General features: G+C 40.3%; 3 protein-coding genes across 7 annotated transcripts; 1 reads left to right on the top strand and 2 right to left on the bottom strand.

Moving 5' to 3' along the window:
• Positions 1 to 98: 98 nt before the first annotated feature.
• On the bottom strand, positions 99 to 7,231 carry sephs1 (selenophosphate synthetase 1). 2 transcript variants are annotated; one of them, XM_084364477.1, is made up of 10 exons: positions 7,165 to 7,231; positions 5,561 to 5,683; positions 5,340 to 5,436; positions 4,881 to 4,984; positions 4,619 to 4,726; positions 4,335 to 4,489; positions 4,124 to 4,214; positions 3,912 to 4,011; positions 3,064 to 3,276; positions 99 to 1,489 (listed from the first exon to the last, which is right to left on the bottom strand). In XM_084364477.1, the coding sequence occupies exons 2-10, from the start codon at positions 5,654 to 5,656 to the stop codon at positions 1,275 to 1,277; spliced, it is 1,179 nt and encodes a 392-aa protein (XP_084220603.1). In that variant the 5' UTR covers positions 5,657 to 5,683; positions 7,165 to 7,231; the 3' UTR covers positions 99 to 1,274. The 2 variants fall into 2 exon arrangements, with proteins under 2 accessions (XP_084220603.1, XP_084220604.1); XM_084364478.1 differs by lacking the exon at positions 7,165 to 7,231 and adding an exon at positions 6,836 to 6,854.
• Positions 7,232 to 7,766: 535 nt separating this feature from the next.
• Positions 7,767 to 12,816, bottom strand: bend7 (BEN domain containing 7). Of its 3 annotated transcripts, none has more exons than XM_084363535.1 (10): positions 12,512 to 12,816; positions 11,859 to 11,936; positions 11,431 to 11,778; positions 11,174 to 11,293; positions 10,731 to 11,083; positions 9,756 to 9,863; positions 9,525 to 9,642; positions 9,308 to 9,421; positions 9,091 to 9,132; positions 7,767 to 8,619 (listed from the first exon to the last, which is right to left on the bottom strand). In XM_084363535.1, the coding sequence occupies exons 1-10, from the start codon at positions 12,573 to 12,575 to the stop codon at positions 8,561 to 8,563; spliced, it is 1,404 nt and encodes a 467-aa protein (XP_084219661.1). In that variant the 5' UTR covers positions 12,576 to 12,816; the 3' UTR covers positions 7,767 to 8,560. The 3 variants fall into 3 exon arrangements, with proteins under 3 accessions (XP_084219661.1, XP_084219662.1, XP_084219663.1); XM_084363536.1 differs by having other exon boundaries at positions 11,174 to 11,290; XM_084363537.1 differs by having other exon boundaries at positions 11,883 to 11,936.
• A 1,330-nt stretch (positions 12,817 to 14,146) lies between these two features.
• Positions 14,147 to 22,629, top strand: prpf18 (PRP18 pre-mRNA processing factor 18 homolog (yeast)). Of its 2 annotated transcripts, XM_084363245.1 has the most exons (11): positions 14,147 to 14,324; positions 16,138 to 16,215; positions 16,454 to 16,480; positions 17,765 to 17,866; positions 17,962 to 18,075; positions 18,742 to 18,888; positions 19,030 to 19,098; positions 19,397 to 19,537; positions 19,653 to 19,724; positions 20,550 to 20,705; positions 22,080 to 22,629. In XM_084363245.1, the coding sequence occupies exons 1-11, from the start codon at positions 14,259 to 14,261 to the stop codon at positions 22,158 to 22,160; spliced, it is 1,053 nt and encodes a 350-aa protein (XP_084219371.1). In that variant the 5' UTR covers positions 14,147 to 14,258; the 3' UTR covers positions 22,161 to 22,629. The 2 variants fall into 2 exon arrangements, with proteins under 2 accessions (XP_084219371.1, XP_084219372.1); XM_084363246.1 differs by lacking the exon at positions 16,454 to 16,480.
• The last annotated feature ends 889 nt before the right edge of the window (positions 22,630 to 23,518 follow it).

Genomic DNA, 23,518 nt, shown 5'->3' with positions numbered 1-23,518 from the left:
AAAAAAAAATAATAAGGAAGCTAAATATCCCAAACTCTCAAAAATGACCAAATGCATAAAAAACAACACTTTTAAGACAACAAAAAAGGACACCGAAAAACAATGTATTATAAGAAGTTTATTTTAAGAGGTGGGGTGGAAGTCTTGTTCCTGACATCCAGATGAACATTTACATTGGCCTTCCAGATCCATCCTTGCAATAAGGATAAAGAAAAGATTATGCTGGAGGTTTCATAACAGTACGTCAGGCTGCTCTCAGCACATCTTCTAGAAACACTGAGAGAGCAAAATGAAATGCACCAGCCCTTGACAAAGGCAGAAAGCTCACTGCTTAGAAGGCTTGTTAACAACCCGGACTGCTTTTTATAGTTGCACATTTCTGTGACCAGATAATGCAAACTGAATACACATATTACCCTCAAGATGATGCCATATCAGGGATGCAGATGGTAGATGGTTAATCTCACGAGTGGTATGCAGATTTCTTCACATCTGTGACTTCAGCTCAATGCACAATGGAGCAGAATCAATTAGTGATGTAAAAAAAATCGATCTGCAGTCATAATGCAGTAAAGTAGATGATGTCATGATGTTTTAGATCATTCACATGAGTGCAGCTCCCAGACAGCGGGCAAAATAAAACCATCTTCTATTTGAATATTTATTAGTTTAAGTGGGGACAATACAAAAAGTCAAAGTAATAAAAAAACAAACCTTTCTGGTCATACTCAGTTTCTTTCAAGGCATCAGTTACAACAATGAACTAAAACTAGGCTTTATAACTGTACAAAGTGAACGGACAAACAGAAACACCATCACGCGGTCTGCTTGCTTGATGAGAGCAATTTTAAAAGACCCGAAGAGGCAACAGACACCAGACGTCCTAAGATTCAAAATGAATCAACAGTATCGGATTATTGTCATCATCAACATCACCACCGCTCTCTTATCAGAAGCTGCCTGCCAGTCACACACGTTTAACATAACAGAATACAACAGACACAAAAGGCAAACGGATTTTAAGTATGCTCTATTTCTTAACCATTTTATCATGGGGATACTGCAGGTTGAGTCCACTGGGTGGTGACATGATCCTTGGGCCACTGTGTGGGGCTGTTTTTCATGTAGATGCACGCCAACCCAGTCTTTTCTGTGTACATACTATTTTGTGTATATATTTCAACACTCTAGGATGGTTTTTGTAGTTTATGTGTCTAAAATCACTCAGCAGAGCTTTTAGGGTTCCGGTCTATGATGCAGCCAAGGAGGGAGGATTAAGAAGTTGCACCAGGGGTTGGGTTGACATTCTGCGTGGCCGCTTGTGGTGCCACCTCTATGATCCGCGGTTTGTCGATGATGCGAGCCGTGCGGTTTCCTTTCTCTACGATCCCGATGATCCACGCTTGGTGGCCCTCGCCGTATTTCGGGGATTTGATCTCGGCACAGAAGCGGGCTGCCTGCTCCCGAGGCAGACAGATGAGCAGGCCTCCTGTGAGGAAATGGAGATTTGGTCAGTCACAAGAGTCTCAAATGATGTTTTAATAGGTAGTGACGCTGGTGAGTGCTCAGTTCTCTGACTGCTGATCTAACCAGCACAGATTTAATCGTGCCACTGATCACATTATTGTTGTCCTAAGGCACCGGGCCCTGGTGGCATTAGATGGGGCAGCAGAGCGGTGAGTCTCATCCTGTCTTACAGACTGGATAAATCTTTATAGAGACTTGATAACACCAAGGTTGTTCTCTGTTCGCTTGTTTCCACTTCGACGTTCCTTTAAACCAAACTAACACAGTTAAACATGGTTGTCCTACAACACCAGTTCTAATGACTGTGTGGATCAGACATATAAAAAAACAAATAGAAATCCTCATTATCTGCACTATTACAGTGTCGAAGGTACAAATGAGCCTCAGTCCAACTTCCACCTATACTAAGCCATAATCTCAGGGCTTCTAACTTGTAAAAAGATGTCAAATTATTGTGACATTCTTGCTTTTCCTACTTTACATATATCAGAATTATGGCTTGTCGTAAAGTGATTTACACTCATCTTGTCCCGGTTAAGGGTCATCCACACCAAGAACAGTCACTATAACAATGACTACCACTATAACGATGTTAACGTCCAAACTGATGAACGATAACATTCTGTAAACGGTAGCACCAAGCATGCATGCACTGCACGTTCCAGATGTTGTCGGCATCTTCAGAACCTGGACATTGATGTTACTGCTGTAAGTTATACCGGGACAAGGATTTGGTTTGATGAAATTCTTCAAAGATGAGACGTTCACTCTGTTAGGAGGGTTGCCGTCTTTTAAAGTCAACATCAATTATCCTGCTGATCATAAAGGACATCAAAGCAAACTTCAGACTCCATCAACACCAAAAATGTTTTGGCAGTATGATAAAATAAAAAAAGGTAAAAGGAGGTTTTTTATGTGTGATTTACAGCCTAATTTACTTCATATAAACGTTTAATAAGGTGTATAAATATCAAAGACTGGGTTAATAGAGTAGATCATGTAAAAAGTGTTTACTAAATGCCATCAATTAGCTGGCATAAAAGAGGTTGGCAACAGAAACCAATATTATAAAATCAAGTGATGGCCTTGTAAATTCTGATGGATTTTGATTGGCTGTCAGTGTTTCTATTGTTCGTCACATCGCACTGAAAGTGATCCAGGCGTGTGGTGTGGCACAGACTCTGCCATCCACTTGAATTAGAAAGATTTTCTATTCATATCTATTTATATAGTTTTCGTCTTGCTGTGAACGACCCTTCAGACTATCACAATTCTCAGTTCATATTCCCAAACAAAATATCACTGGAGAACCTGCAGCTGGTTCAGAATGTAAAACCAGACCAAGGGTGACTAAATCTTTGTTGTTGGGGCCCTCAGCCCATGCAACATCCCAAGATTACTGTTTTATCATGGTAGCCATTTGTTTTGATTGACCTTTGTGAGGCTCATTCTACAAAAAGGTGCCTTATATGGTAAATAATTTTAACATTTAATATATACAATGGATACGGGAAGAGTACAAAAAAACACACACACCTGATGTTTCGGGGCAGGTGCCGTGCATGAGACCAAACATGTTCCCACAGGCCTTGGACACGGCGGCCATCTTGGCAAGCACTGGGAGGTTGTGGATGACAAATGACACCTCGCTCCGTTGTTGCCGTGCCAACGTCTGAGCGTGGCCAAGGATGCCAAACCCTGTGATGTCGGTGGCTGCGTGAGCGTTGAAGGTGTGCATGAGACCAGCCGCTACAAACGAAGACAGAGAGAGAGAGAGACTTAGAAGGGCAACTGGATGATTAATTAGATCATTACTGATGCTTAAGATTCTGTTTTCATGACGATTAGTCAAGGGGACAAATGTTGATTCACAAAGTATGTACGTCACTGTGGGTCAAACATTGTGTGTCATATTGAAAGCAAACAAATAACCATTGTGATGCTAGATATTGTTATTCAAGTATTAATCAAGGAACCAATCTTATGGAAGAAAAGGAAATAAAAACATCAGAATCAGATGTGTACACAGTAAAGCACATGTGGACATATTTCTGTGTCTGTGTCCCAGTGTTTTTATTTGAGATGACAACTTTCACATGGAACATTATCTTTTAGGAATTTAAAAATATCCCAAGTTTGTGTCACATTATTAGCAGAAGCTACTCAGCCACAGAAAATGTAGTACAGCCAGGCTGCTGCAGAGGCTGCTGTTGTTTGCAAAAGCGTCCCCTGTTTAATGTTTGTCTGCCCAAAAGCTGATGTAGTTATGCTCAACTTAACATGCTCATTTATTTGAAAATGGATGGCAATAAAAAAACATTAAAAAGGTGTAAGGCAGGTATGTCTGCAAATTGATTATTCGTACACATTCATTGTCATCTTACCCGTCCTGTTGAGTCGAGCCATGTTCATCATGGCTTCATGGTAGGCCAGCTCTACATCTTCCTGGGTTACCACCAGCTTGATCTTGTTCCACTTCTCAGGCTGAAAGACGAAAAAAAAAAGGGCAAACATGCATAACCAATAGCATTAGTGTGTATCCTACAAAAATGAAGTGTCCAGACAATATTATTCATGAGTGAAGAGGCGGACTTACAATATCAAGCCACTGGTGTACTGCTACAGCCACTTGTGTTCCAAGTGGCTTGGTCAACACCAACACGTCTCCAGGCACTGCATTGTCAGGCCTGGTAACATCAAAAACAAACATCATCAGGATTTTTTGCATTACAACCAAATAATACATTTTTGAAGAAAATTTGAGTAACACATGTCAAGTCAATATGTAGCTGGAAGTTAATTCCTACATGATAAATTCGTTGGGCTGGCAGACTGTTGTGGCTACTCCTCCCATCACCACCCACGGGTTGAGCACCGTCTGTCCTCCCGTTACAGATGTGCCTGCCTCCTCCGATGCATCCTTGAACCCCTGGATGATCAGCGGCATGACTTTGTCTCTCTCCTGTAAAGACCCAGGAAATTCAGAGCAGAAACAGGGTGCACTATGTAATAATAAGACTACTACTACTTGTAATCGCAGTTATTTGCGAGACAAAGAGAAAGTGAACGCATTAACAGACAAGCTTCTTACCTTCTCTGACATTTTGTTGCTGACGCCCAGAAGCATCAACATGTTGTCACACTCCGTCACTCCCATGGCGTACAGGTCACTTAGAACATTGGCACATGCAATTCTTCCCTACAAAACAGAAACACGTCCAAGTTAAGCACATTAAAAGGTTGGTGTGTAAAGTATGTCTTCATCAGACCCAACGCTGACATCTTTCCATGTGTCACATGTATGTACAATTAATAGGACCACATTGGGATAAAAGTGAGGAGGAGATCCATACCATCATGTAGGGGTCATCCACAATAGGGTAAATGTAATCTGTTGTCTGGACCAGAGAAAGGCCTCCATGTCTGAGGGGGATCACACAGGTGTCCATGCCTATGCCTTCAAAGAAATAAAAGAGTAAGTATTCAATTCTGTTGGTGTTCGTGAGGAGTCAGAAAGCTTAGGGTTGAGCAGAATTTACACTGTAGTGTGTCTACACTGAATCTCAGGTTTTATTTCATACTTTTAATACTATAAAATGTTTTGAACCCTGATGATGATGTACTTCTTGCTCGTCATTTACATATTATATTACTGCAGGTCACTGGTGTGGGAGGGTTTTTTTTTTTATGAAGCAGCTCTGTCTGTAATCCCACCACACAACTGGTTACAACAACAGAGGAAAATTCTTCTCACACATAGGCGAGTGTCCCATGAATATGTTTACAAAGTGCTACATGAAGATCATAATTACCTAATCGAGGCATAACTGCCCCCAGGAACTGTTCATCCTCTTGATAGTGGTTCTCCTGTAGGGTTTCTAGCAGCTTCTGTAAAACATCTTGGGGCACCTGTGACCAAAGACAATAACCACCATTTCTGCATGTTATTCTGATATCATATCTTTTATATGCTGCAATATTTCATTAATTTGAGTTGCTATTCAAAGTGTAGATTTTGATGAGGAGAGCCAACCTTGCAGCCTGTGCCCTTGAGCTCAGCGAAGCGTGTGAGCCTGAAGTTCTTGTCCAGCTCATAGCTTTCGGGGTTAAAGGACTCCCTCACCGACATGTCTGAAGAAAGTCTGGGCCTTCACCACTAGAACCACATCAGTGACCGGGACAGAACAATGACAGCGGTGATTAGAAACACTGTTTGAATGTAACGAGGGGCCAGAAGAAAATGTTGTTAATAGCACAGACTAGACAAAAACAAAATACATCAGCTCATTCACCACACTACAATACAATCTCAGAGTATTAACAACTGTGGTCCTTTGTGCATCACTTCAAGTAGTAAACACTAATTGCATGTTACAGATTGCAAATAGGGGGGTACAAATAATCCAACTATTGATATTGCAATCCGGCCAAGTGCAATAGCACTATAGTGTTATAGTTGTAGAAGGTGTAAAGTTTTTGCAAAGTACTGTGTGTACTGCAGAGATGCCCTGGCCTACAAAGCTTGTTCTCCAGATGTAAGAAAACATGTTTGTCTGGTACAGATCCCAACAAATGTCACATCAACAGGATTGTATTAGTTTGTTCAGTGAGAGTGAAAATTGTGATGTAAAAAAGACCAATCCCACTGATCGTGTTACCCTTCAAAATTATCATTCTTATTTTTATCATATCATACAGCTCTAATTGCAAGGCACATCTCTCTTCAGTAACATCTCTGCACCACTCACACCCACCACTGGCAATATAAAACTTCACAATAAGCTGCAGTGTGAGCTGATCGACTCTTGTGTTTTTATTTACAATAAAAGTTCAGGATGAATGACCCTCGATAACATGAAAATGGGAGTAACTTAGCCAGAAGCCAGTCCATTTACTGGGAACTTATAACACCCCTGTTTTGTTGTTTAAACTGCCGAAAGCTGCTGAAGGGGCCTCGGTTAGTGCACAGTGGGAGTGTTCAAGAGACCAACTGCTGCTAAGTTCATTCAACCCTGTAGCTAACCAGCGTCAGAGCTGCCCAGAGTAAACTCGTCTGTTCGGTGTAACGTACACCACATTATAAACATCTGGGCGCTCAACCGTGACACATACGTGCCGATAGAGACAGCTGCATCTTTCACGTTTGTGTTTATTTGCCGAGAAAAAGGCAGTTTTCGTTTCCGTGCTAGCCCCTCGCTTGCAAACGCTGATCAATGCATGAGGTGATGAGCATAAGCGGCTCTGTGCAACAAAGAGCTGCTAGTGTCCCGAGTTTGTGGGCTTGTAATACGTTTTAAAAAAAACACACCGTGCATGCTAACAACCTAAATGTGACGTGTAGTTGTTAAACATAGCGCCAGCTCGTTGCACATGCAAGTTGAAAAGTTGCCGTAGAGCGCCGAATAAAAATGTCGGCGGCGGAAAAAATTAACCCTTTCCTGTCCCACGCCATGCGATGTGTGCAACATCAGAGTTAGTATCAATAAAAGAGCACTATACATGCTACTTGTGTGAAGTTTATAATGACATGGTGCAATAGAAGTGTTTACAATTGCCCTAGATGCGATTTTAGGACCAAAGCGGAGTTATATTCTTGCAACATTTCCCCTTTAATTGCTCTGACCAGTTTATCCTTACCAGCTTCACGTTAGCGGTGGATCCCGACAGAAGAGCGGGGACTGAACCAGAATGCATTGGGGCTAGAATCGGGCGCCCGCGGAGAATGCCTGACCAAAAAAATATACATTTTTGTCTTTTAGCGCAAAACTCGTGGACAAAAAAATTAAACTGCCACGTATAATTAACCACATTTAGATGTTCATACGTATACGGCCACGCGTCACCGTCATAAAACAACATGTGATTTACAAAACGAAGAGGAAACTCACGAGATCTCAAAGGGTCCTCTGCCTGCACAGTGGCGGCTTTAACATCCCCTTTAATGAGCTGTGAAGTCTGGCAACAAAATCTCTACAATGGAGTGTACCTTTAATTTACTGTTTTCCCTCCAATTGCACCTACAACAACATAACATGGCCTGACTGGAAGCGTAGGCACTTAAAAGGCTATAAGGTTAATAAACATGAAGCTATCTCTTGATAAAATAATATTAATGTTGCAACAAATATGTTGTTACATTACAACAGTGCTATTTTTTATTATTATTTAGGCCTAATGGATGTTTCAGGAAGACATTCGACAACATGTAGAGTTTTTGTCATTTATTTTGTTAATTTTAATGATAAGCATGTGAAAAAATTACACCAAACAAAAATAGTCAAGAAACCATATTCAGTGGTGGAAACAACTTTTCATTTCGTATGCACAGTGAGCAGAAAAGAAAAGAAAAATGCTTTAATTCCATCACTTTTAACAACAATAGCACTGATATGCATAGCCTAGAGAGTCTAATAATGAAAACAAACAGAAGACTGTATATTTATATATTTTCCGCCAGATGTAGCCTATCCACCTATTTTAATTAGAGAAATTGGCTCAAAATACATCAATTGTTTACTTTTGGATGTAATGTTTGTAATTGAGGTGGACATGCACGTAACACCCATTAAAGTACTGGTCACTTAAAAGGCACAATCAACAATGGACAACTTCCCATAATAATCTGTGCAAAATATACGAATGTTATACCGTTACGGTACTTTGTCTCGTTTTAGACTCCCCCTTGTAGTGACATATGAGAACTAGGCATTTTAAAGCTATAGCCTATAATGTAAACAGTAAGTCGCCTTTAAACATGTAAATGGCTTGACATTTTTAACGACAGTACAGTTCAATGTCTATCCCAGATCCCAGTATGAGTCCAGTGAAAAGTCTTAAGAATCACAAAAGCTGCAGTGTGTTTATATTTGTGTGAGAGGATATCATTATGCAGGCTTCTCCTTCATTTGGTCCTATTGGTTTTTTTCCCCTTAACATCCATAACACAGAGCTAAAGTGGCAAAATGCATCAAGTTAGAGAAGTAATGAAGACAATCAACACATCTGCAGTAAGGCCATTGTGGCAGCCCTTGAATCAGCCGGTCATGTTCACCACTGCCCCCTTCACACCAGCAGGCTTCTTGTAGTCACAACCTAAAAAGGAGGGAAGAGACGACTGTGTTCACACATTTGGTGGATTTTTTTTTTTTTTTTACCACTCTCAAGCCTTCTCCAAGAAACAAAAACACCCTCAGCATAACGTAAAATGCTATTCAGACAGCCAGAATGAGGTAGAGAGGTGAAAGAAGGGGTATGGTGCATGGTGTGAAGATAATTAGCTGACATTTTGGGAAGCTGCGTGAGAATGTCAAATGTCAAAGCGGCAGCGTGACAAAGACATGTGAGCCAATGAGAAACACCAGTATGTGTGTGTGTTGTGACAGCGAAGTGGTGAGAGGTAACGACACTGTGAGCTCAGAGGGAGGCTGATGGAAAGATGTTGTAAGATGTAGTGCTGACAGTAGGGGAAAGGTGCAGACACAGAAAGATACAAGCAGACAGCTAGAGGATAACGTGTATGCGCATTAACTGTGTGAACATTCACTGTAAATATCAGATCCATACTTGTGGAAGGTCCATTTAAGACTTCTTCTGCTTCTGCAGCATCTGAGGAGCCAAAAGAAAAACAAGGTTCACCACAGAAGGTCTCCTCTTTGACTGCGACACAGAATTAAGTGGTTAAAGAAGGATATCAGACAAAAAATAAAAGTATACACTATAAGCTACTTCAATAAAACAGAGAAAATAGGTTAAATAACTTGGCAGCAGGCTATGACTGTACCTCTTTTCAGTCTCCTCCTGGCAAGTTTGATCTGGTCTTGGAGGATCTGAACCCAGTCTCGTGGCCCGGGCAACTTCTCTATTCTGTGTTCAGTGCAGTATTTCTCTGTAAACACTGGACACAGTCCACACAGCTATATTAATGCATCCTCCATCACTATTATTGTATCCTGGCACAAAGAGACATATTAAATCTTTTGTATCTTTCTCTCCCATACCTTTAATGGCACCCACAATGTTCTGGTCCAAGCCCTTACGGTTATCATTGAGCCCTCGCTTCCTTTTACCGTTTGGCAAGGAGTTAGCCAGGGTAGCATCGTCGAAGAAGGCACACACCTAAACACAGAGCAGCTCCGTGTGAAAACATTGCTGGGCTTTTTAGAGATTGTAGCTCATTAATGACGTATAGGAATATTTGAGTGTGTTAAACAAAATGGAAGTAACCGCACCAGTTTTCTGAACAGCAGGCTGCCAGAGCGTGTATAGTTGACCAGAATGGAGTCCAGCTGAGCCTTTGAGATGAACACGTCATGATCCTCCGCCAGACGCACCTCAGACTGATACAGAGTCAAATAACACATTGTGTGACTTGTGACGAATTATGCGAAATGGTACATTAAAACCAAAGGAAAAATAGAGAACACAAACTACCCTATAGAAGTTACTGTGATAAGTTTAGCCTTATTTTATAGCATAGTTTTATTTAAAACGGACATCCACAGTGACATCATAGGATTATATGATGTTGTGGATGTCACTGTAACAGCAAGCATTAGGATGACCATGCAAAACAGAGCTATTATGCTTCCCCCCCTTTCTTCAGTGTTTTGTATTTGTTCTTGTGCATGTTAAAGCTCTTGAAAGTTTAAAAGAACAAAGTCTGCATCAACAGAAGCTCCTCTCTCCCACAGAAAACACTGCTCCTGAAACGCCTCGTCAGTAGTCCCGCCTTTAATTCCTTGACTTTGTGACATAACACTTCATCACCATGTCACACATTTTCATTATTTATGCCTAGCAGCTAGTTTAGCATGTAAGAATTGATTTAGCACAGCTGCTCTGTTGTTGTTAGCGATGTGTCAGGCAGATGTCCCCTTTAATATCTCATACTTTCCCCAAATTATGACCAAAAGGTATGATTTCAGATCCTGGAGGACAGAAGTGCTTAATGAGAGAACGTTTTTATAATTGAAATAGAAAACAATGTTCTGAGTTCTGGATCTTCATCAAGAAATCCACTCAAGTATTATGATTTTTTTCAGATGCATATTATAGTTAAAATATAAAAGAGAACCATATTTCTTCTCGGTCTAAACACACATTTAATAACCTTTAGTGAATTATTTCATCAGAAAGTTCAAAATCATAAATACTGTTTCTGTGGGAGAGCGTTACAGAAACACACATGGGCATGTGTACATTACCTCTAACGACTGAGGTTCCCTCAGTTGGTTCAGCAGAGTATTGTGTGTGTTGTTGACAGTTGCTGGCTTGTTCTGAGGTGGCAGCAGAGAAACCCCAGAGGATCCTGGATGACTGTTGTGTATAGATGAGTCTTGCTCTTTCTCACAATCTTTGCCCTTTCCAGATTCTGCAGGTGCAGCTAAAAGTGGCGATGCCTCCGGAGGGCCAGGAGCAGCTCTCCTAGTACCAGACACAGTAAGCGGCGCCACTTTATAGATTGGCCTCCTCTTGCGGGGCCTACAGCGAGGAGTGGGGCCTGGACAAAGACGAGGTTGGCATGGTGATGCTGTGAGTTCTTGTCTTTCCAAGGATGCTAGAAAAAGGCAGTAACACATTATATTTTCTCTGTCTGTCTTTTTCTCACTTTCTCAGAGTGTGAGAATGTTTGTGTTCATTCACTGACCTTTCTGAGTCTGCATCAGCCTCCTCATGGCTCTCATTTCCTGCAAAATAGCCTGCAAGGTGCCCTTACAGTTACACATACAGCAGGGGGCTTCTGGCGCAGCAGGAGGGACTACATCTGCTGGAAAAGTCAGGGGTGCGTTGGTTAGTGATTGTCTAGATGAACATGCACGCACACATATGGGCATAATGTCTGCTTCATTTATCTAACTTAAGTCTGTTGCCTTTCTCTTCTTCAAACATGCTTTGGTACCCTACCATCATTCACTTTGATCAGGTCCTTGGTATTGTTGAGGATCCTCATGGCTTTGGAGCGGGTGCTGTACTGGCCACAGACTGGACCGTTGGGGATGGGGGTGGATATGGATGAAGGTGAAGGCCCGGGCTCCCCAGCAGGGTTCCAGCTGTTGCTCTGGTGATCCTCTGATACCAGAGATAAAGGTGCAGGCTGTTGTTCCCAGGTCGGATGCCTTTCCTGGGGTTCCTTTGTTAAGCTGTCTTGCTCTGTTCCTGCACGCTGATACACCCTGCCTGTCTTATCACTCAGCAGCCTCATCATCCCTGTGATTTGCTTCTTGATCTCCATGCCCTCATCCTGCACCCAAACTGCATAGGGAGAGAAGAGTGAGGTTTCATGAGTGAGATCTGGATATGTCATAGAAATGAATCCTTACGATGGCACATACCATCCGGCACAGCAGCATCCTTACGCTCTCCGTTGGCATCTTTGCAGCCAGAATTCATCACATACGAAGGGTCAGGATCTGCAAGAAAAAGCAGGGGAGCGATGATACGAAATCTTAATGTCACAATAAGACCCGTGTCACACAGTTGCAGAATGATTGCAGCCTTTTGCATTCATTCCTCATCCTGAAGCTTGTGCAGTGATGTCAACCAAAGCAGAACACCCCCCACCACCACCACCACCATCACCACCCCCACCATCCCATGCAGAAACCACCACCTGTAGGTGGTATGAAGTAGTGTAGTCTAGAGAGGTGGCCTAGAGCGTATCGCCTCAGCAAAAAGTGAACAATTCAAGCTGCATGTTGCATGTTCATAACACGCATCGTGTTTTCACATTTTGGACTATTCGTTTACTTCATTCATTTTTTTTGAATCTATGTAGAGACTGATGTCCGGGAAGATTTTTTTTTTTTTCAGTGTAAGACTTGAATAATAAGAGAAAGCTGCTGGTTAAAGCCGAGGCGCAGACTATGGGCATTGTCGTGGCCATCGCTTTTGTTTACAGAGTCGTCTCTGCTGGCATACAGCGCCAGACAAACACCCAGACACAGACGCGCGTCTTGCAAGGTCTTGCATTCATTCAGCAGCCTACCTTCATCCGTGATCAGTTTAAAGCTCTGTGACTTCCTTCTCCTCTTCCTTTCCCCAAACTCCATCTTCGGGGGGAGAGATTATAGTCTACAGTAAGTCGTGCAGTCGAAAATCGCTCCTCAGAAATCAGTGACTAGGATACACTCAGCGGATCACTGTCCGTCTGCCTTATTAATCAGTTAAATTTCTCCTCAGGCTGCGCTACACATTCAGTCATCGGAACCTTTTCTCCGTGTTGAGCCTACGTTCACTTGATAAATGCTGTGTAGGATCCATTCCCGCTGCCAGCATGATGCTGGTTCTTCCCTCCCGCCATGTAAATAAATTAATGACTTTAATATTAAAAATTCGTCACATATCCCTTTGCGCCACCTGATGGTATGTTCTCATCTAAAAGGTCGAGTCACACATTTGCCACTGTAGCGTCCAGACAGTGGACTGGGATTTGAACAGAAGCACTGATGTGAACATAAACTTTCTATTCTGGTTTCTTATTAATTATTATCGTATGAATATGTTTCCAATGCTTTGATTTTTTTTTTGTTTGACTCTTTTTCCAGATTTAAATACAATGATTCAATGGCCACCTCTCGTGTAAATCAGCAGTGAGTTGTCATTTTAATGTTACATGTTTGAACAAATATTATCTCTCATGGCAGGTGGGACTATTTCCTCAGACGTGCAGTAGATATCCATGTCTCAGGCTGAAGCAGGGTGGATTTTCCCTCCTTCCTGTCATGACCTTGCTTCAGGCAACTGAATAAATTCTGAGTCACAGGCAGAAAATAGGAGGTATTGAGTCACTTATGACAAGTGCAGGTGAGTGAAACTGATGTCAGTTTTTACTATTTTTTCCTTCATTTTCAATCACTGTTCCCAATGGAATAGTCTGGTCCTCACACAGACTATTTTAGTCATTTTAGTCACCTGCCACCCTGAAAAAAAAAGAAAAACGGCCAGTTTGCAAAATAGATTATTATTGAAAGACTACTGTGTACTGTGGATTTCATTTAGCTACTTATATTTTAGAAATGCAGCAAAATATAGCAAAATAAGAAGGTAAGAACAGACAGGAAATACAGAACACATTCAAATAGTGCTATTGCAAAATGTGGACATGTTATTAAAGCCATATTTATTTGTTTGTTCATTTGCTCATGTCCAAAGGTTGAACTGTTACATTTAAATAATCATTTAAAAAAGCCCATTTACTGTATGTTACTTTTTTCTTTTTTTCTCTTTTTCTTAAATATATTGACACATAACAGCAGTGAGTGATTATGAATCTTCACTCTGCCCTTCAGTAGACTGTTGTTGCCACCACCCCTTTTATGTAGGTGTAATATTTTCATTTACTGGAGCCTTGAATACCAGAATACTATCCTATTAAAGTAACTATATACATCTTCAGTTTATCCAAAGAACAACACATAAAGCATGATGTTTTATTTGCTTCATTATACCCAAAGCGCCTGATCTTGAAATTCTTTGATTTTTTTTTTATCCATGCTAAACTCAAATATATATAGTCAGTTAAACCAAGTAACATTTAATTTTTTTTTACAATTTTATTTTGAAAAACAATCAACAAAAAGTATATCACTGTGGACTCTTACACTGAAAGTCTTTAGTGGGGTTTTCAGTTCAACTTCCGGTTTAAGCGTCTCGCTGTTAGCATTACACAACAGTGCTACATGTGTGGTTATTTGTTGAAATAAACGAGTAACGACCACAATTACCGTACTGAAATGGACATACTGAAAGCTGAGATCCAAAGGAAAAGGAAACTGCTCGAAGAGAAGCAGCTTGTTGACGTGAGCACATGATAACGTTGCTTGTTTTTGTTAGCTTGTTGTGACTTGACTAGCATTAAGTTAGCCAGTTCAGTCTTTCCAGAATCATCGATGTCTTTACGTGTATTGATCGGTGTATTGATATATTATTGAACGTACAACCCAATATATAGCTAACGTTTTTGTCGTAGACATAGAAAGGCTGATTGTAGCCGTTAAGCTAACGGCAGTAAACGTTGCATGGTAGGGTAAACAAAAATAGCTAGCGAATACGTAACGCTGCGTCAACGTAAGATAGTCTTCATTATATAGGCTGATATTCACTCGCAGCCTGCTTAAACTCGAGACAAAAATATTTATATCTATTTATTTAACGCTAATAATACATTAGCAGTGCTTGCCCTCTCCTGCAGGAACACTTGGATTCAAACAAGAAACTACAAAATGCGCCACAAACTGCACATAAGAACACCCATTCTGTAAACTACTAATAATATATTTGGTGTGATGGAAAGATTGGACTAAGCTTATGGGTATTTGATTGCCGTCATTCATGATGATTTTGTTGACAGCCTTGTGTGGCAGTGTGCTTCATTGCCAGATCTAGGTGCAGTGTCGTAGGCAACTGGACTTGTTTGTTTCTTGATAGATGGATTCTTTTACTCCTCTTTCAAACCATCTGTCTTCTCTGGCCAAGATGTTTACATTGTTGTCCACAAAGGAATGATTTTTCTCCCTCAGATGTAAGTGGACAGTAGAGTCTCGACCTGAGGAGTTGGCCCTCCTGTGTTGTGCCATTCGTTTATGGAGAGGTTGTTTTGTCTCCCCAGTGTACATTGTACAATGTATATTCCTTTGAAGACAACAATGTAAACATCTTGGCCAGAGAAGACAGATGGTTTGAAAGAGGAGTAAAGGAATCAATCCAACGACCGTCTTTGAACAGAGGAGGTGGCCTAAGACATCACCCACCTACAATGCTGTACTGAGTTCTCTCCCCAGACAGCTTAACAACCATTCATACCTTGGCTCACCTAGTCATAGAAACCCACACGAAGGCTGGTTGGACCAACGACCCTAAGTGGCCCTAACAACTGTGAAACACAGAGCTCACACGTGTCCTGAACGACTCTGTAAGGACGCTCCAACACAGAGTTTAAAAGCCTGCAAACTCCCCTCTAGTTGGTTAGAACTGAAGAAGCCTCTTGGATGAGAGGTGAAACATATTCAAGAAACTGAAGTCCAGTTGCTTACAACACAGCACCTAGATTTACCATGACCTGGATGACTGAGAACCTTCAACAACATGTTTATTGCCAGAGTTCAGGAAACATCAGCTCAACTTTTGTTTTCAATATATAATCTCACTCTTTTGCTCATGTTAACTGGACTGAAGTTAAAGAAACTGAAACAAGACCAGTGGTATACGATATAGCACTTAGAATTTGTATATTTATGCTATGTAGTGATACACAATATTTATCATGATATTTTAAGGCATCCTCATAAGCACCTCATAAATGCTGGAACTGTATGACAAAATCAAAGTTTACAATATTTTTGGCCGAATACCTCCAGATGCATATTGTGACAATTTTGTAGGATTTATTATTTGTACTTAAACAAAATATTAACAAAATCAGATTTATGATAAGTAATCGTCTGCTGGCACCAGTACCAGCATTGATACCCTATGAAAAATTAGAAAAGGGGAGGGGGGGAGCATATGGCATCTTTGTTGTGAGAGTGGTGCCATGTCATGTCCCTCTTTTCATTGTGCTTTATGTTGAGTTTGTTTAAAAGTGTGAAACAAGTCTGTTATCTTTATTTCCAGGATTCCAAAAAATACTTCAAAAGGTCTGATCTCGCACGCAAGGAAGAAGAAGATTACTACCGAAGATGTGGATATAAGGTTGATGACAAGATCCCTCTGTTTCTCTCTCCCTCACACTCACAAACACATCTAAATCACTGCCTTTCTTCAGTTCAGTTTTATCTCATGTTTAGTTTGACACTTGAGAACTGCAGTTAAAAGTTTTGCCAGGAAACAAAATGAGGTCAGGCATTGATGCTGGGGTGTTGTTTAGTTATTGTATCATTGTTTACTGTGCTGTTTTTTCCCAACCTGCCTTTGCTGCCTGCATCTGTAGGTTCAGAGAGAGACTCCTGAGAGCCAGGTATGGGATTGCACAGTGAAAGTAGCTGACAGGATGCATGATAAAAGGACAAAACACACTGTGTCCCAGAGGCTTCCGCTTCCTTGGCACCTTTCTGAAAGTTCACTTCAAGTCAGTCAGGATAAAAGCAGAGATAACATGGTGGAGATATCTTTACTTTCCAGTATGGGTTGTTAGAAATTACCTCACCCACAACCTTTTGGTGCAAGATAATGCAATACTTTCAACATCTGACAAAATCAATCAGTAAGTGTATATTAATTTGACACCAGTCCTATAGAAATTGGATTTTTCACTAGCTCTCCTGCTTATTGTGCATGATAAATTTTGTCCATTCCTCATCATTTTGAAAAGACATGGATTTTGTGCTGCAAACAATTGCTGTCATACTGTTTAGATTGTTACATGCTGTATAAACACTTACTCCACCATTGTTTATATTTAGGCTTTTAAATGTGTTAGAGACTATATTTACAAAGTCAGCAACACTCACTTGTCAGAAAGCAAGGGAACAAGGAAAGGAATCCACAAAGCCAAAGTGGGACACAGACATGGTGTGGATTTCAGCATGGGATACTGAACTGAAATAAAGAATAATTCTGTGATCAAGCTGCACTTCTTATTTTGCACATAATCTGTGACAGCAGCTTTAATATTTAGACCAACTATGAGTTTTCCCTGGTTTTGTGTCACTACTTTGCATTGAGTTGCTCTGTTTATGTTCTACTTTGTGCAAGGCTTAACCTGTCAAACTTATCAAGCTGTGCTTTTTGCATACATGCAATATACAGTGTTTATTTGAGCAAAGGACATTGTTTGTTTGGAAAGCTTTTTTGGAATCAGTTTGTGTCTGTTCTTTTAGATTGTGCTCGTTCAACCACAATCTAAAAGTGTTGGGATGCATGTGCCCATGAAAGCATGATCTGAAACCATATTTTAAGTTTCCCCGTTGCAAAGATTATGGTTTGCCTGTGTTTAGGCTTTAGGTGGTGCAGCTAGCATTGAAATTGAACTAAGTTTTGAGATTAATGTAATATTCAATATTCTTGCTTTATGTGGTAAGTTATTAGGTGACTTGTCTTCATCGAAGAGCTGCTGGTAATATAGGGATGTGAATGTGTGCAATCCAAATGTATCAGTGACTCACATCCTCTTTGATTCTCATGAAGACATTGCAGATTCTTTTCACACATCCCAGTTGTAAATTCTGGACCTTTTTTATATTACTTCTACATCCCTCCAATAACTCTAGCATATGTCTTTTCCCTCCACATTTCCCTGAAGATTGATAAGAAGGTAGAAGATGAGCCATCCACCTCAGCTAATCCAGTGTTAGAACTGGAACTAACAGAAGAGAAGCTGCCGATGACACTGTCACGACAGGAAGTAAGTCAACATGAGATATTGCCACTTTCGTCACAGTAATCTTTCATTGCATATCACAGGTTAAATGTGTTTTTTGCGTCACTGTGCTTGTGTAGGTAATTAGACGGCTTAGAGAGCGAGGAGAACCAATCAGACTGTTCGGAGAGTCCGACTATGATGCCTTCCAGAGACTCAGGAAGATTGAGATTCTGACCCCAGAAGTAAACAAGGTAGGACTGAGTCTGTCTTGGAGTATTATATTATCATAATCTATTTATTTTTAAACCCGATCAACGAACTAAAGTGAGATTTTTTTTCCCCCTCAATTTTGAAATGCTCTATATAATATAGCCAGACTTCAAGTAGGTTATGAATATCTCCACTTGCACCAGTAAAACATTGCATTAAAGGTAGTTCTCATCCACTGTGTTGCCAGCTATAATTCACTTTGCATTGTTTACAAAAATATTCCCTGAGGAAATGCCACATGAGGTAATTTGTCCAACTAGCGTAGCCATGTAGTTGGCTACATCAGTCTAGTTTGTCCACTTGCTGTAGTAGATGTACAAGTCGTGAGGTTATTCGAATCATGGACACAGAAGTAAGAGGACATTAAATACTTCACTCCCTATGAATCGCTGAAAAGTGGATTGTGGACACCTTCAAGATTGATCACGATCTAAAATCTTGAGATTGCTCAGCCCTACTAGGAGCATATCCTAAAATGCATGTCACTACCATTTTGATGCCTGGCCTTCAATACCCATGTTGTGTGCCAGTTATTCACATGTTCTTGAGTAAATGAAGCTGAATGTGGTTGTTTGTTTTTTTTTATGCGATTCTTTTAAGCTCAATATATATTGTTTGACACTGTTTAATGCGGCCTCTGTGTATAGGGCTTGAGGAATGACCTGAAAGCAGCTATGGACAAGATCGACCAGCAGTATCTGAACGAGATTGTTGGAGGAACAGAGTCAGGAGAAGTGGACACACAGCATGACCTTAAAGTGCATGAGGAAAACACAACTATTGAAGAGCTGGAGGTACAGTGTTTAGTTATTTATGAATAACTATTTACTAATTTTGGGAACAGTTTGACCTTTTTCTAAAGTGTGTTCAACATCCTTATTATCTTTAGTGAGTTATGACTGAGGTTGATTCTGATGAATGAAACTCTCTTTTAGGCTCTCGGTAAAACCCTGGGCACAGGAGATGATGATGGGGACATGGATGTCATTCACAAGTTTTTGAGGGTAAGGCAAGACAATAATGCTCTGCTTTTGATCTAGAGGGAGCTGTTGTATAAAAAAATGTTTACACCATTTCAGTAGCTGCCATTCATGTTGTGAATGTTAGTCATTCTTTTACAGTATTTCTTTGCTTTGATGTTATATTGATGAATCAATGTGAAATAGATGAAAAAATAAAGATAATCATGTTTTTTGTTGTGTATTTCAATATTACCAGTCAAGAACAAATGATCACGTGTCTGCCACTATTTTAAGTATTTGTAATATTTTGTTAAAAGCGATATTTCCTGTTGTATTCTAGTTTCTTCTTGGCGTTTGGGCCAAAGATCTGAACAGCAGAGAGGACCATGTGAAGCGGGGCGTTCAGGGCAAGGTGGCCAGTGCAACCCACTCACAGACTGAGTCCTACCTCAAACCTCTGTTCAGGAAGCTCAAGAAGAAGGTAAGAAGGTGTACCGGATATAGTAAAACGAGCTACAATGATGTTGTGTGTATGTGTATATATGTGTGTGTGTGTTTATTTCTCATGGTTGTAATTTCTCTACTATCACTTTCAGAATTTACCAGCTGACATCAAAGAATCAATCACAGACATCATCAAATTCATGTTGGAGAGAGAATATGTCAAGGTATGTGTTGATCTGTAAACGGTGTTTTTGACCATGCTAGTGTCGGCGTGTTCGTTTATTTGCTTCAAGAGAATCCAAAGACAATTCTATTTCTCAGTTTTAGTATTTATTTAAGCAATAGAGAATCAAAAGGCATGTACATGGATCTTTTCTGTTCAGAAAACCGCTGTCTGCAAGCAGTTTCTGCAGCCAACGTCGCAAAAAAGAGTAACTTTCTTAGCATTACACAGAGTTTTGTATGTATTTTTGCAGTTATCTGATTGGTCCAAAAACTGTCGAGGAGGAGCTGTGGTTTAGACTTAGCTCTCCTTTCGTTGGTGCTCAGGCTAGTCCCAGCCTCTTGGCACACGATTCCTCCAATGACAGGAGACAGCGCCCTAAAGGAGGAAATGCTACTCTGCCTCACATGTCTTTCACGTGTTAAGGGCCTTTTATTGTTTATGTTCATCTGTCATGACCTTTTAAGGGGTGCGTCGGAGAGTTTAGTAGTAAGTTCAGCTAGGGTTAGGTTCCTCAATGTTCATCTGATTTTAACTATTAAGAAGGGATCGGTTCCTCAATAAAACTGTTTTTTACTGACCAAAAACATGTCTTTGAGACAGACATCGCCTACGTGTAGGTGTTGTTTATATGTCGGCTTATTTGAGACATCTTGTTATCACACTTCAGTGCAGAGTGCATCTCTGTGTGCGAGCATAATCATAATTAGCATTATATATGATTTCCACAATAGCTTGAATAATTGCTCGTATAAAAATATTCATCCTAACACTAGCCCCTTTATTAAAGTACAGATTAATTAACTTTATGCAACACTTTATCCAGGCAAATGATGCCTATCTGCAGATGGCCATCGGTAATGCTCCCTGGCCCATCGGTGTGACGATGGTGGGTATCCACGCCCGTACTGGGAGAGAGAAGATCTTCTCCAAACACGTGGCTCACGTTCTCAACGACGAGACACAGAGAAAATACATCCAGGTGAGACTGTGTGATTATCCTAGGGCTGGGCAATATATAGACATCATATCGTTATCATGATAAGAGAATATATTTTGTCTGAGATTTGTGATATCATTTTATCGTGACGTGGCATATGTGTTGTCTTTTGGCTGCATTACAGTAAAGTGATGTCATTTTCTCAACTTATCAGATCTTGATTGTGTTAATACTTGATTGTATCCACTTAATCATTATATCCACATTACAGATGATTAACAAAAATCTCATTATGTTAATATTTAGACTTTGACTTTATTATACCAAGGGGAAATTCCTTGCTGTACCGCACCGGTGCTGTGAAAGACACACAGCATCTGACACACAGTACCCACAACAGACAGCATACAACAACACTCAGTAAAAACACTCAATACCAAACAGCGATTACAATCTTGACTCTGGCCTGTTCAACTAGGTCTATTATTTAGGGCAGCTATGGCCGCAGGGATCAGGCTTTTCTCAAAGTGAGCCCTTGTGCTCCTCAGTACTTCCACCCTCAGGGCAGTGGGGTTTTTTTGAGAGTAGCAGTAGTCATCCCTACAAATACAAGCTACTAATGATTGCAAGATCATTACCCTGACACAGTAGGAATGTATCATTTAAATTTTTGGCATGACCCCTAAATTAAACCCATGACATGTCGGACACCATGTGCCCACATTTAACAGTTAAACATTAACATTGTGCATGGAAAAGCACCGGTATTACAAAACATTAACAAATGCCCCGTGCTCAGTGACAAAGCATTTAAGGTTATGAAATGCCAGATTCAGGCTATTGTGTATTTGCACCACAAATTAGAATCATTTTTTATTCCCATTGTTATTATGATTACTTAAGTAGAGGTGCACTATTCTCTCGATATCAGGTCTATGTGGAAGTACTCTATTATTAACATCAGAGAGGCAGATTGACGCCACATACATAATTATATGACTGGTATCCATGGGAGACAGTTCCTTTGTTGAAACCTGCCAACACAGTAGGTATTGGCATGTAGGGAATGCGTTATTCTTTTTAATGTGCAGTCACCACACCTGCATAGATTGCCATTTGTCGTATGTTATAAAGGTGTATTAAACTGACAGCTGATTTTTTTTTTATAGTCAGGGTTATTGGCTCGTCATATGCAGTATTTACTAAAAGTCAACAGATGATGTTATACATCGATTTGCACATCAGTGTATCTCCTGAAACATCGCAATCATGATATTAACACAATGTCAATAATCCTAAAAACAGCGAAATAGCTTGATAGGAAACTAGGAAATATATTTTTTCTTCATTTTTATACATTTCAATTGCCAACTTAATTTCCTCACCTTGTTTTTTTTTTTGTTTTTCTTTCTCCAGGGACTGAAGAGGCTAATGACTATCTGCCAGAAACACTTCACGACTGATCCATCAAAGTGTGTGGAGTACAACGCTCTCTAAATGTATTTTGCGGAGGATGTCTGAATTCTGTAATTTAAACAGAATTTGGGTGAGCAAGACCTGTCGTATAGCTGGAGAAAACTCATCAACCCGTGGGTCTTATCTGGCTCTTATTAGATATGGATGCGCCTTTCTTAAGAACATGTTTGTTTATGGAAAAAGTCCAAACCATTGTTACTGGAAATATATATTGTTCTGTTAATGTGGGCTAACAAACTTTCTTTGAAGATTTATTTTCATGATGCGGTGAGCAAAGTGACATTTGCCAAGGAAGGACCAGATGTGTGAGTTCTATTACACCTGAGATATTACAGATTACTGCTTTACTCTTTTTACCCTTTGTTGACATGCTAATATCATGCAGATTCACTTTAGTGTGGATGTTTTCAAGTTTTCAGCAGATTTTTAATCCACTTACTGTGTCACTGTACTATCTTGGCAAAGAAATAAAGGTTTTGTTTCCATACCAGCTGCTGTGTTGTGAAAATGTTCCCTCTTCAGGATAAATGCAGCCATGTAATTGTTGAGATTTGCTCTTTTGTCTTCTGCAGCTGGACTAGTGAATGGGACTATTTTTAGCCATAATAGTTTTTTCATTAGCAAAATATATCTGCAAGGAAACAGTTTCTAATCGGGCTCTCTGTAAATGTGCCACAACATGCTTCGGTTATATTTTGGATTGCCTGCTGTGTGACTAATACGCCCATTAACAACGCACTAGTAAGATGAAAGTAGACCATCAAGGAATCGGTCAGCTCTTACTGTTTGTGCTGTACTGGACAGAGATCCAAGAATCCAGATTTGCAATAACTGATTGCAGATGGAAACCTTCCAGTAGTTTGCTAAGATGGTAACATCCAGCATCACACATTGACCTTATTACACTGAGTAACCATGGTGATCTGATCTGTTCCTTGTGGTCATCGTGTGTTCTCGGCTGCCTGAGCCCACGTCAGCACAGTTTCAGTCTGTCAGCTCTGAGCACGTCACTACTTGAGACTCAGCTGGAAGGGTTGACAGTTGGCAGTGCAAAAAACGTGAACTAAAGCTGGGCTTTCCTCTATAATTTCACACATTCAGTTGCAACATGTAACGCACGGTGAAGACGAAAAATATTCAACAATAAGGGTACAGAACATTTTGAACTCAACATGATGAATTTACACTGGAAGTTATTACATTTGTCCATGGACGGAGTCATTTATCTGCCTGTCCTTCAGATAAAGTATGCTAAATATTTTGGCTTTTGTCCAGTCTAATCTGTTGTGTCGCTGTCAGCTGCAACGTTTGCTTAACCAAGGCCTTGAATGAATGGTCCAATGGAAAGTATTTGCAGTTCTTTGTAAATTCACAAAGAA

Source organism: Pagrus pagrus, assembly GCF_965226575.1.
Source record: "Pagrus pagrus genome assembly, chromosome: 10".
NCBI lineage: Eukaryota > Metazoa > Chordata > Actinopteri > Spariformes > Sparidae > Pagrus > Pagrus pagrus.
The sequence above is the reverse complement of the archived record's forward strand: the minus strand, read 5'-3'. Positions and strand labels throughout refer to the sequence as shown.

Excerpts from the sequence above, each read along its gene's own strand:
- sephs1 (XM_084364477.1), bottom strand. The coding sequence starts at position 5,656 with ATGTCGGTGAGGGAGTCCTTTAACCCCGAAAGCTATGAGCTGGACAAG. Across the intron at positions 3,277-3,911 it reads GGCTCGACTCAACAGGACGG|CGGCTGGTCTCATGCACACC; the intron begins GTAAGATGACAA and ends CTTCGTTTGTAG. Across the intron at positions 1,490-3,063 it reads CACCTGCCCCGAAACATCAG|GAGGCCTGCTCATCTGTCTG; the intron begins GTGTGTGTGTTT and ends ATTTCCTCACAG.
- bend7 (XM_084363535.1), bottom strand. The coding sequence starts at position 12,575 with ATGGAGTTTGGGGAAAGGAAGAGGAGAAGGAAGTCACAGAGCTTTAAA. Across the intron at positions 11,294-11,430 it reads CCTGATCAAAGTGAATGATG|CAGATGTAGTCCCTCCTGCT; the intron begins GTAGGGTACCAA and ends TGACTTTTCCAG. Across the intron at positions 9,864-10,730 it reads GGGAACCTCAGTCGTTAGAG|TCTGAGGTGCGTCTGGCGGA; the intron begins GTAATGTACACA and ends ACTCTGTATCAG.
- prpf18 (XM_084363245.1), top strand. The coding sequence starts at position 14,259 with ATGGACATACTGAAAGCTGAGATCCAAAGGAAAAGGAAACTGCTCGAA. Across the intron at positions 19,538-19,652 it reads TCAGGAAGCTCAAGAAGAAG|AATTTACCAGCTGACATCAA; the intron begins GTAAGAAGGTGT and ends TATCACTTTCAG. Across the intron at positions 19,725-20,549 it reads TGGAGAGAGAATATGTCAAG|GCAAATGATGCCTATCTGCA; the intron begins GTATGTGTTGAT and ends CACTTTATCCAG.